This window comes from Gopherus flavomarginatus, chromosome 11 (assembly GCF_025201925.1).
Source record: "Gopherus flavomarginatus isolate rGopFla2 chromosome 11, rGopFla2.mat.asm, whole genome shotgun sequence".
NCBI lineage: Eukaryota > Metazoa > Chordata > Testudines > Testudinidae > Gopherus > Gopherus flavomarginatus.
This window is the reverse complement of record NC_066627.1, coordinates 42,686,777-42,699,430: the sequence shown is the minus strand read 5'-3', so window position 1 is coordinate 42,699,430 and position 12,654 is coordinate 42,686,777. Positions and strand designations below refer to the sequence as shown.

The window sequence follows — 12,654 nt, the reverse complement described above, 5'->3', positions numbered from 1 at the left end:
ATCTGGAGATTTTTATTTTTTTTTTTTAAAAGAGAATTTTCACTTAAATGCAGGGAAATTCTGCAAAAGATTTATCTTTTATTTCCTCTTTTACTTTATCTCAACTTTGTGTTTCATACCTCACCAATCTTGTCTCTCTAAAATCCTGGGACCCACATGGCTACAACAACCCTTCAATAAGATACCAGAGTCAGCAGCAGAGCTAGGATCAGAACCCAATAATCCAGTTCATTACTGACCCTTAGATACACTTCCTTTTTAAATTCCTTCTCAATCTGCTACACTACGCTGCTACACTGGTTACTTTTGCAGTGGGCTCTCTCTAAGCCTGTCCTGTTCCAATCTACTGAAACTCATTTAAAATAGAATGTGGTCCTGCTGAACTGAAAACTTGATTGAAATATGATTTCTCCAAACAGCAGAGAGCCCGAGTGGCTCAGCTCAATAAAACAATGGGCCTGGATAATAATTGTTCCCATAATATTTTGCTAAGAGGTCATATGGTTCAGATAAGCACAGAACAGTGCTTCCAAGAGAGAATTTAATCTATGACCTAACTTCATAAACGATGGAGTAAATAAATTACCCCTTCCAAAACCTTCAGAGGGAGACACATTTTTGTGTGTGGCAGGCATACCAGAGCTGTAGAGAGTTCAGTGTAATCCAGTACAGACACAATTTGGCAGATGGGTAGAAAGAATTCACTGAGCTGTCAGAGATTTGCTGAAAGATCTTCAGGGGAGCTGGGGTTCAGCTCTTCAGATCCCAGCCTATGGACACGTGTCCCTCCAAGATAGGTCTGCTACTCATTGCCAAATAGCCTCCTATACTCCATCACTGCATTGCTTCCAGACTGGGGCATTTCCAAAAGTGATTTGTCTGCGCCAGACTCTCAGAAATCCTCATTCACTGATGATGAGATGCCCCTTCTGGAAGCGCTGCCATTCAGGTGAGATGGTACAAAGTGGTGTAGGCAGAACTGAAAGGACAGCACCTACTGAATTATCTATGTATCTCTTAATGCCATTTTTGGTATGCTGTAGTTACCAAGACAGATATGAGCACAAACCGTGTCATTCAGGCATATCTTTAGCACTATCTATTCACTGAGAATCCATGCACAAAAAACCTGCTATAACATTGCATTTTCACACTCATACATTGAGATATTTTGGACCTTTCCTGTTGACTGAAATGGTATATTTTTATAAGGATAATAAATTAACTTTCCTTACCAGAAATGATGGAGTCATTCAACACCTCTTCATCCTGATAAAAAACCAAGTTATCCTTGAGTTCTGAGTTCATGATCATGTTTTCTTTGTTCTCATCTGACTCTTTGACTGAGTTTCGCTTGTTCTCCGGATCATTACTGTGGCTCAGTGCATTCTCCTCCTTTTCTTTGTTGCCCTCGATGCTAGATGTTCTGGATGGACGGACATCCACTCTTTTTTTGGGAGACCCTTTGCTTTCTCTGCTGTGAAAGCTGTGGATGGAAGGCACACACCTGGGTTGATAAGTCCATTTTAAAGCCATAATAAAAACCTAGCATTAGATGAACACAGGCATCATGTCTTCAGTGAGATGTACAAGGGACATCATTGGACTGCATTCTCAGAATTGCAAGAATAAGGTACAGGAGGAGAATGATTAATGTGTTTTTTTGATGTATAGTTGTGTGCTGTACCATAATGACCTCTTTAAAGAACACAGCATGTGCTTCTAATATAAAACATACATTGTATGAAACATTGCCCTTCTAAAAGTTTGTGATCCTGACAAGGATTTAACAGGGCCTGGAAAGGGCATTGTATTAATCCGTTTCCTGTGAGAAAGATTGTTGTGGCATTGAGAAACATAACCAATCCTATAGCTTTGGAATTACCTTTGTCTTTCTCTACTACTGCAGTGGAGAATTTCTAATGAAAAGCAGACAATGTACTCAACATACTCCTACATAGCCATGTGTATTGCAAAATAAGGTACTATATATGCTCATGCAGAAGCCAAGAGTCACATGCTAAAGTAATAATACTGATCACTTGTATAGCATCTTCACAGGGCTCTAGTAAGCAGTAACCAGTTAATCTTCTGGGGTAGGTTATTCTTAAATTCACTTCGCAGATGGGGAAATAAAAAGGGGTCAAAGTCCTTCATTGGGAAGAGGATCATCTCATTGGTAGATCAGTTCATGCTTATAAAGTTATAGCATCAGCTGATAAAGAGGACAGACAGAAGAGATCAAGAGGACTTGGGGAATGCATGGCCAAGGAACAATTCAGAGAAGCCATGGGCCAACAGCAAAGCTATGATCAGGAAAGCTTCAGGAGGCTAGAGAGAAGGCCACGGCTGTTTCCAGCAAAATCAGGTAATTTTTCAGATGAGATAATTTTGCACACCAGTGATCAGAATTGACCGTTTGCAGATGCAATTGCCTGGTTTGTGCATGCAACCTCGGGAAATTTTGTCTGCAGAGTAGTCGTGCATCGTTGTGCATGTGTGCAGTTTTGAACATTTGACCTCACATCAGTTCCTCTCTAACAGGATGAAAGTGGCATGTGTGTTCTGAAAAGGTGCAGTTCTTTTAGGAGGACTTAACTGTTTAAATTGCTAAATTTTGATATCCTGCTTTTGTGACGAGCCACCTCATACACTGAGCTGAGGATTAGCAAATGATTCCACCTCCTTGATCCCTTATTTCCATGTTTCAGTAGCTTTCCTGTCATAAAAGTAGCATATTATAAAATAACAGCTGAAACTTTCATTTTAACCATGGATCAATGCTGGAACTAGGGCCACCAAGCAGTGTGCAGGCAGAATCAACCTGATTTTAATCAGATTAAATGGGTGGAGTGTTAACAACAGGAAAAAATAATATTTTCTTACCAGGAATTTGTATTATGAAAAATACTTTCACTGAAAGGACTGTTTCCTGGTATTTGCTGTGCCTCTGTGTGCTATACTTACCTATCCTGCCGATGTTTGGTGGCCAGAGCCCTGTGGAGCTCCTCAATGACTCTGCTGGGCGGTAAAGGCAGGTGGACAGCAGTGGGATGAGGGGAACCGGTCGGTGTTGGTAGCTGTCCTCTGACATGGGGTTCGGAGCCTTTCTGGCCTGATGGGTGAAAGAAGGCAGCTTGTCCTGAGATTTGGGAGGAACCAACAATGACATAATTCTTCAGGATAGTGGAAGGAGGGGATTTCACTGCTGGCTCATCTACTTCACTTCCTGCTGCTGAAAACAAAGTGTTAAAAAGTCACACTGAGCCTTTAATTGTGGCACACGGAGCCTGGGTTGAGATTGATTCTGCATGCTGGACAGAAAAAATGGTGCTGTTGTTATGCCATTGCATATTGGGGATGTGGCTTGTGTGGTGAGACTTGTGTAGTCAAACAATCTGAAGCCCAAAGACTCAGGCTGCAAAGATTTAGCTTGGAAAAATGGGCCACCTTCCCATTTTACTCCCTCTTCCAATTGGATTCTTCTTTCTTTCTGCCCAAAATCACCAATCCATTCCTGACTCCCAACCTAAGTTCCCTCTAAGCTGCGCAGCAGGCCATAAAGGGCCACGCAGGCAGGGAGAGGGTGCCCCTCCCCTGGTCCAGCCCGACCCTGCTGGAGCTGCCATGGCGGGGGAGCAGCACCCCTCCCCGAGCCTGGCCCAGCCGGAGCTACCACGATCATGGCAGGAGCCTCTCCCCCCGCCCTGAGCTGCTGCAGCAAAAGACGCCTAGGGGGAGTCATCTCTCCCTGCCACAGCCCTGGGGCAGCCTGCATTCCTGGCTCCACCCTAGAGCCCGCACCCCCAGCCCTGAGCCCCCTCCTGCACCCTGGCACCACTCCAGAGCCTTCACCCCCAGCCAGAGCCCTCACCTCCCACACCCCAACCCTCTGCTCCAGCCCTGAGCCCCCTCCTACACTCTGAACCTCTTGGCCCCACCCCCACCACCTCCATATTGGTGCACATAACAAAATTCATTCCACACATGGACATTAAAAATTAGAGGGAACACTACTCCCAACCCCTTCTCCCTGATCCCTAATGAACCCTGATGGCCACTAGCCAGGCTTTCCAATCTCTGCTGAGCTCCAGATGATTGTGTAAATTTTAAGTCAATCTGGTCTTCACTGAGGTCAAAATGTGCCAGGATCCATTCTCTGACCTTCTCTCCCTGCCCCATAATGGGCCCTAGTCTCTCACCCCATATAGGGAAACACCAGAGCTTGTGAGAGATGGTGATATTAGCTAGTTCAGCCAAACTTGCCAGAGCTGATCTGTTTCAAAAGCATTTCAGCAAAGAACAGGAGAGGGGAAGAGGAGTGGGAGGATGTTTAACTGATGCTTTTTGTACCCAAAACTGAGGTTATTTTCCAAACCACCTAGGGGATTTGGATTGTTTTTTAGTGGGAGTTGGGCATCCAAACCCCTAATGCAGCTTGGAAATCTTACACTAATATCTTCATAGCCAGTCTCCTTTTAAGTTCTGGGCTGAGGTGATTCTTCTCTTTCATGAACAGCCCATCCCGGACATTCTCCTCTCCAATCCCATCACTCATATCTATCACCCCAGTGCTACAAACACCTGCCTCTTCTATTGCTGTGCCTCTGATACTTCCCTCACTCTGGTTAAGACTGCATGGAAGAAGCTGGGGTAAGAGCCTTGTTTGACAACGATGTTGCTTCACTTTTCTCCTCTTCTGCAGTTCAATTATTCTTTTCACTGCACTTTCCTGGCCACATATCTGTCCTGGGTTGTGATACTTTCTACACTGGAGACATACCAGCACAGGAGATCTGTTTAGTTGGATTGTGTAGAAGGCTATTCCTTTTCTCTTGTTGCCACCTAGTGTTGATAATATGAATTTAAACTGACCCATACCTTTTTTGTTTGCAACGTTGCCGTTGTAGCTGTGTCGGTTCAAGGATATTAGCGAGACAGTCTGGGTGAGGTAATATCTTTTATTGGACCAACTTCTGTTGGTGAAAGAGAGACCCTCCAAGCTGCACAGACCTCTTCTTCAGGTATGACCTGTGTAGCTTGAAAGGTTGTCTCTCTCACCAACAGAAGTTGATCCAATAATGGATATTGTCTCTCTCCACAGGCCCTCCTTACCATTCTAATTTTCTGTGAGGTAAATTCTGTTGCCCTTATCCAGTCAAAACTCCCACTGCTATCAGTGGTAGTCTGACATTTCTGTGCAAGGATTTCAAGAATTGGCTCTTGATTAGCCCAGAAACTTGCAAGAGAAAAGAGGAGATGTTCAAAATGAGGTATAGCACTTTAAGGATGATGATAATAAACATAGGTTGTCAAGATATTTCCTTCCAGGACGATTGTGCTGCATGGTACCCTACACAGTACCCAAACTCTCTGCTCTCAAGGACACTGGTGAAAATCTGTCACAACTCACAAAGTCAATGATGTAACCCAGGACAGAATTTTGTCCAGGGTGCACATATTTGAGTAGGAATTTTTTAAACAAAAAATCAAATTTTTTCAAGTTTCAAATTAAAAATAATAAAATTACCAAAGTATTGAATTATAGTACAAATTATTAGATAGAAAATCAAGAGTGTAAAATGAAATCCTGAATAAGTTAGTGGAAACTGATTGATTGTTTGTTTGAAATATGTGGTTAGTTACTAACATGCAACATAATAATATACAAAAAATTTTGATACCTGGTGAAACTCTATGGCATTATGAGTTAAATTTTTTGAGTTGAGTTTCTACCCAGAGTCCATATGTGGGTAAGGATGTTCATGAGCCTGCACTTCGCAGGCACAAAAATTACAGTGTGCACTTTTAAAACTCCGGTACCGGCATGTGCAAGAATTTGCAACCAGGAAATGCGTGTTACACCTGCATAACAAAACACTTGTGCATGTGCAACTGTTAGCATTGGTCTAGTGCTCAGAGAGATGTTTGCTTGTAAGTGTGTGTGCACAAGTAGAAATCTCACATTGTAAACCAGGCCCCAGGTGTGTAATTTAACAAGACAAAATGTATGCTATCTCTGGTGCTTAGATATGAGCACCTCACAATCTTTTTTGTGTTTAGCCTTACAACACTTCCCTCCCCATGCTGAGGGAAGGCAGTGCTACATTTTACAGATGGGAAATGGAGGCAAAAAGAGGTTAAGTGACTTGGGAAGGGTCACACAAAGTCTGTGTTAGAGCAGGGAATCAAACCCATGTCTCCCATGATGTTGCCCTAACAAACGGGTAATCCTCCTTCTCTCTCTGTATGCATGTATACGTACAGCTAAAAGAGTGAATCAAAACCACATAGGTGATCTATTTTCTCAAACCTGGAACACTTTAAAGCATAGGAGCATCTACTGGAGTGTCTAGTAGGCAGAGTACACTGCCACAAAGCAGCAGCAATAAGGCTGTATACCAGAGCAGTAGCATCTAAATTCCTTCCCCTTTAACTGATCGGCAGGCTCTGTCCATACCCAGGGGGCAGAGAGCCTCAGCTATCAGGAGACGTATATCTGAGCTCAAGGGGATTTTGATTAGGTGCCACCCTGGAAACACACAATGGATATTTATGATCATTCCACTCTCCACTGAATTGCAGCTTGAAGGGCCATAGAACACCTCCTAATTCATACTCTATCTTTGTGCAATAGGAAAGGATGTTCTGGTCTCGCCAAGCTGCTGAGGGACTTTACTGTCACCTTTATGCTACCTTGATCCCAGAGCCTCACAGGCACCAGTTCAGCCTGGACACAGCTTAGGCTAATGTTGAGCACTTTTTTGTTAATCACACTTTGTTTGTCCTAATGAGAGCTATTCAGGGAATAATCTTATGAAATGGTATCTTGTACCTTGCCATATCCCCCCTTTTGGGATTAATTAGTGCTTGACTTATTCCCCTCTCCTTCCCTCCAACACTGTTCGGGGGAAAAAAATAAAATAAAGGGCTTTCCAACCCCCTCTGTTTTTTCTCTCATGTCACACTCTTTCCCTCTATCCACTTCCACCCCATTGCCCTCTCCCACTCATGGTACTTGTTCAATGTGGGCTTACAATTACTCCCACTCCCAGAAGCAGAACCGAAGATGTGCCATTATTAGAGCTGGTGAAAAATCACTTTTCCCCAAAAAAAATTTAGACAAAAATGAAATATCAAAATGAAAATATTTCACCTAAAAATGAAATGTTTTTGGCAAATAACATTTCTATTCAAAATGGTATTGCAAACTGCCTCATGGGAGTTGTACTTTGGGTGCCATATGCACCCATTCTCCTGTATGGGTTGAGCTCTCAGGATGGACTATATCTCCCATGTGATGAGGGGAAGAGTTGAGTAGTAGGAGTCCTGGGCCATGCTGCATCATGGTACCTGTAGTCTGGCCAGAAAGCCTGGCCCATAAAGAAGAATGGAAACAAAAGGCATCTGAACTACAACTTCCATGAAGCACCACAATATCAGTTTGAATTGAAATATTTCAGTTTTCAGCTGAAAACACACAATATTTTGGTTTTGGCCATTATATTTTGTTTTTAAAAAAAGTTTTCCATGGAAAGCAGATACTTTTAGCAAGAAAAGTAATTTTGGTGAACACCCAGTTTTCCATTGAAAAACAGTTGAGCCAGAAAACTTTCAGTCAGTCTTAGTCATTAGTGCAGCACCCTATGATCTTCTGCTTCCTGGTGACTCTGCAAATGGGGACTTTTTTTTCATACCAGTAAGTTGGGGGTGCAAATGATTGCAGGAACAAAGGTTGTCAGTTAGCAGTTTAGATGCCTGATTATGGGCACACTCTGGCAGCGTAAAGGAGCCTGGCAGTAGGAATAAATCACCGTTATACTCCCTTTAAACTCCTTTGTACTCCTGGAAGTGGTGAAAAGTGTAAGATCACCGTTGTGGCACATTAGAGAATCAGGCTGTGTGTGTTTGAACCTGAAATTCAGAGTGAAACCTGAGATGCAGGAGTGGGTTGTGAAAGTTTGGGTGAACTGTTCGTATGTCATTAGAGGAGCTTGCACAGCTCTAATTTAACCTACCCTAATGAGCAAATCCTTCAGGCAGAAAGCTTTGAAGGATCTATTGACTTGAGCTTTGCAGCTGACAGCTGAGTTCACTGCTTCTGGACTGTTATCACACTGTGATTCTGTATTACAAAAAGCATTTTAAACCTTCCTTGGTTTCATAGCGACTTGTGGTAAGTCATACACAAGATGCTGATTGCGTAGCTGTTTGCTGTCAATGTCATCTGCTTTACATGGATTAGTGCAGGTGGACTTACTGCAGCCTCCTGCAATAAACAAACCAGGACAGGTCAGATATATGTGCAACATGCAAAGACTCAGTGCTTCTAGTTCGGGAGCAAGATCCTCAGCTGGTGTAAATCATTAACACTCCATTCACATCGGTGGTATGACATTGATTTACACCAACTAAGTAACTGGCTCAAAATATATATAGGAGAAAATGATATACAAGGAGAGGACAATGTCGATGGGATGGAAGAGACTAACCTGTTACACTCTTGACTTTGGAGATTGCCTTAGGTAGTGGAATTGGAAGTGAAGGGGGGCTGGGGAGCTGTGCTAGGTTTCTTTCCATTGGTTTCTGTGGGGAATCTGTGGATTCAGAAATAAGTAAGGCTTGTGGAGTCTCTTCGGTTACTGGCAGGCAGGCATCTTCTAGGTCTTCAGTGGACACTGAAGGTTTCTTGGCTAGTAAAAGGATCAGAAGCAGTAGAATTAATGAGACATGAAATTAGTAATGATGATGATAAACCAAGGGGCCATACCAGGAAGATTCAAGAAAACAGAATTCATGGCATACAGCTAGCAGCTCTTCTTTTCCACAGTGAAAATAATGAATGTGTGCAATAGCCTACCAGCCAAGGTTGTTGAGGTAAAAATAAAACACACTGGGGTAACTGAAGAAAGAGTTAGATACTATGTTCCTAAGGAAACTGATGAGTCTCGAAGGGCCAAATAGCCTTTTACTCATTTCCCTTCCCTTCCCCTCCCCTCCAAAAAAGTCTTATGTTCTTTTTTATAATGAGGACAGAGGAGTATAGTGGTTTTTGAGAACTGCAATTGATTATCTTGCAGAACCCAGCTGCAATGATTTAGTTACCACATGAGCACTTCTTGCTAGGAACACAAATGAAGGGTAAGGAATGATTAACTTTTAATATAGCCTCACAGATCTCTCTGATTGCTCTCTGCAGGATTTCCTGGCAATTTTTATTTTAATCCTATTAAAATGTGACTTTAGCTTGCAGCCCAGTTCCTCTCTATTTCATCTGATGCCAGGGTGGCTCGGTCTTTCTTGGGGATGATGTTAGGAACCAAGATTGAAGCAACCTGATATAAGAAGACCTTCCCTTGGATAACAATAACAGTGCTACAACAGGGAATAGACATTGGGATGTAGTGCAGAAGAAATGGCCATCTTGAAGGCAGGACCGGCGCTAGGGGTTTGAGCACCCTAGGCAGACAGCAATTTCGCTGTCCTGCGGCTCCGCTGGAGCTGCCGCAGTGGTGCCTGCGGGAGGTCCACTAGAGCCACGCGAGCAGCTGACCGTCCGCCCGCAGGCACGACTGCGGCAGCTCCACCGGAGCCGCAGACCAGCGGACCCTCCGCAAGGCACCACTGCGGCAGCTCCACCGCAGCTGCCTGCCGCCCCCTCCGGCAAAACGGCGCCCACCATTTATTCTGGCGCCCTAGGCGATTGCCTAGGCTGCCTAAGTGGTAGCACCGGCCCTGCTCGAAGGGGCTGATGCTACAAGCTGCGGAATGCCTCCTGAATGGTGTTGAGTGCACTCAATTCCAAGGAAATCGATAAGTGCTGAAGCACTCAGCAGCTTTCCAAACAATTTGCATCCTTGCTTTTAGAATGCAAACAGAAGGCTCCAATGCAGTGAGGCAGTAGGACACAATAGCCTTGGCAAGATAATAGTGTTTAATTTGTTGACAAACAGATTAATGTATGTGTCTAGAAGTGGAGTAATGAGTATTTATTGTTTGGGAAAGTTGGGGGAGTAAAATAAATACGCAGCATTAGTCAGAGATTACTGTTGCAAAATTTTGCTGGATAGAAAGAAAAGTTGCCTCACTTGTGAAATAATCACCTCGGTTTTCAAGGAAGTCATTGCAATTGCTATATATATTTTTTATTTTTTAAATCAGGATTTTGTGAAAGTTGCCCTCAAAGATCATTTGCTATGTATACAGCAGGGGCCAAATGCTAAGGTGAAAAGCAGAACAATCCTTTATTTTGATGACCACTTAAGCCACGTGAAGTAGAGCAAAAGGAAGCCACTCATGAGTGATGTTAGGTATCCCTGAAGGGGTGAAATTCCAAGTATTATTCAAGAACCAGGAAATGCAGTGAATCAAGACAATAGAGATTCAGTTCTGGGGACCCAGGAATGCTGCTGGTGGGAAGCTGTGAGAGTGATAAAAGGGAGGGTGTTGCTAGTCAATTGGGCTAGATCAGGGATAGGCAACCTATCGCACACGTGCCGAAGGCGGCTCGCGAGCTGATTTTCAGTGGCATTCAGACTGCCTAGGCACTGGCCACCGGTCCAGGGGACTCTGCATTTTAATTTAATTTTAAATGAAGCTTCTTAAACATTTTAAAAACCTTATTTACTTTACATACAATAATAGTTTAGTTATATATTATAGATTTATAGAAAGAGACCTTCTAAAAACATGAATGTATTATTGGCACGCGAAACCTTAAATTAGAGTGAATAAATGAAGACTCGGCATAGCACTTCTGAAAAGTTGCTGGCCCCTGGGCTAGATCCACAAAGGAGACTGAGGCTCAGAATTGCAAGACCTAACTTCAGGCACTCTGCCACCTAGTGGAATCCTCAGTCCCAAGTTAGGTGTCCATGCTCCCTATACAATAAATGGGGAGAGTCTATGGGAGTCACAGAAAGCCAGCAAGGTGAGCAAGGAGTGAGCTGCTGAAACTAGCCCCACCCTTCAAAGGTAGTTCCCACCTAACTCCACTCAGGGTTCACGGTCGCGAACCATCTCCTGGAGATAGGTGCCTAAGTTAGGTCAGACATTATTTTGCAAAAAATAGTGGTGGTGGTGATTTCCTCTCCCACCCCTTATAGCCAACAGACTAGTGCTTAGAGCAGTGCTTCTCAAAGCCAATCCGCCGCTTGTGCAGGGAAAGCCCCTGGCGGTCCGGACCAGTTTGTTTACCTGCCGCGTCCGCAGGTTCGGCTGATTGCAGCTCCCACTGGCTGCGGTTCGCTGCTCCAGGCCAAGGGGGGCTGCAAGAAAGGCATCCAGCACATCTCTCAGCCCGCGCCACTTCTCGCAGCCCCCATTACCCAGCAGCAGCAAACTGCGGCCAGTGGGAGCCGCAATCGGCTGAACCTGTGGATGCAGCAGGTAAACAAACTGGCCCGGCCCGCAGGGGCTTTCGCTGAACAAGCGGCGGACAGGCTTAAAGTATTCCTCTGAGATGTTGAAGATGCTGGTTCAAATCCCTGCTAGGCCTTATTTGAAGCAGTGACTTTAACTGGGGCCTCCTGCATCCTGGGTGAGTTTTCTAACCACTGAGTTGTGGTACAAAGGAAGGGGGCAGTACTACCACAGTAGTGTTTTATGTGGGTTAGGCATGCTCTGAGCACACCTACCAGATTAGGCCCAGCAGATGAGAGAACCAGGGGAACTCTTAGTTCAAGGATCCTGCCGGGGCTGAGGTGTGAGCTATGCACTTAACAATAGCAGGATGTACCTGTCCTGATGTTGCAAAGCAAGGCAGTGGCAGAGGAGGGACTAGAATCCAGAACTCCAAATTCCTCATCCTGAGCTTTGGCCCTGAGACCACGACAAAATTCCCAGAGTACAATTTTCAAAACCAAAGTTTTTCTATTTTCCACTGGGCTGAGAACCTTTGGGTGATACTGCCATGAAAAACTGTCGGCCGATCAAACCAGAAGAACACATTTCTGTCTGAATACCACATGTCTAGAAACCCAGAAACACTCAGAATACACCATGGTATTTCCAAGTTTGGGTGGGTGGGTGTGTGTGTGTCTGGGTTTCTTTGTTTTGATCTTAACTTTTCATTTGAACTCCAGCAAGCTAGACAAGTTTTAAAAATTTTAAATGAAATCCTGTGTTGCTGGCCTGGTCTCCTTTTTTTTAATATATGCACAGTAGACCTTTTATCTAAATAACATAAAATTAAATACACACAATGATGAAATATATACACATGCACATGGACAGGCTTGGACCATGTTATTTCTTGACTATCCAACACTCCAATTCAAGCCAATGCAGGAGGCTTTCTCCAATACACACCTTTTGTTACTAACTTCAGTGGAAACAGGATAGGGTCTAGAATGGAGGATTTGCCAGAGGTTGGTAAAGAGGAGCTAAAAGGACATGTAACAAACAGGAGTGGGTATTGCTGCATAGGAAGTAAGCTGTTTGGGAAAATTAAATCCCACCTTTCAGCGTATTGAGGCTGGAGAACTGATACATACCCCAAGGGAAGAAAAAGAAATGCAGACGACAGTAAAGGTTAGGCCAGAGAGATGGTGAACAGAACTGGCATTAATAAGGGTCACTGGAAATAGGGAAGATCTGGAAAGAAATTAATAGCTATATCCACAATTCAGAAACGAGATGGAAACGATTCAAGAA

The 12,654-nt window shown here is 43.9% G+C and overlaps 1 protein-coding gene across 6 annotated transcripts in view; it reads right to left on the bottom strand.

The window, feature by feature from the left end:
- PHACTR3 (phosphatase and actin regulator 3) overlaps positions 1-12,654 on the bottom strand; it is a 171,018-nt gene that overhangs the window by 48,749 nt on the left and 109,615 nt on the right. For 3 of the 6 annotated variants that reach the window (XM_050917778.1, XM_050917783.1, XM_050917780.1), the window contains exons 5-7: positions 8,493-8,693; positions 2,968-3,235; positions 1,236-1,486 (exon numbers count right to left, since the gene is read on the bottom strand). In XM_050917778.1, coding sequence (XP_050773735.1) covers positions 1,236-1,486; positions 2,968-3,235; positions 8,493-8,693 — 720 coding nt within the window. The remainder of the gene's footprint in view (positions 1-1,235; positions 1,487-2,967; positions 3,236-8,492; positions 8,694-12,654) is intronic. The other 3 variants (XM_050917779.1, XM_050917781.1, XM_050917782.1) reach the window with 3 other exon arrangements.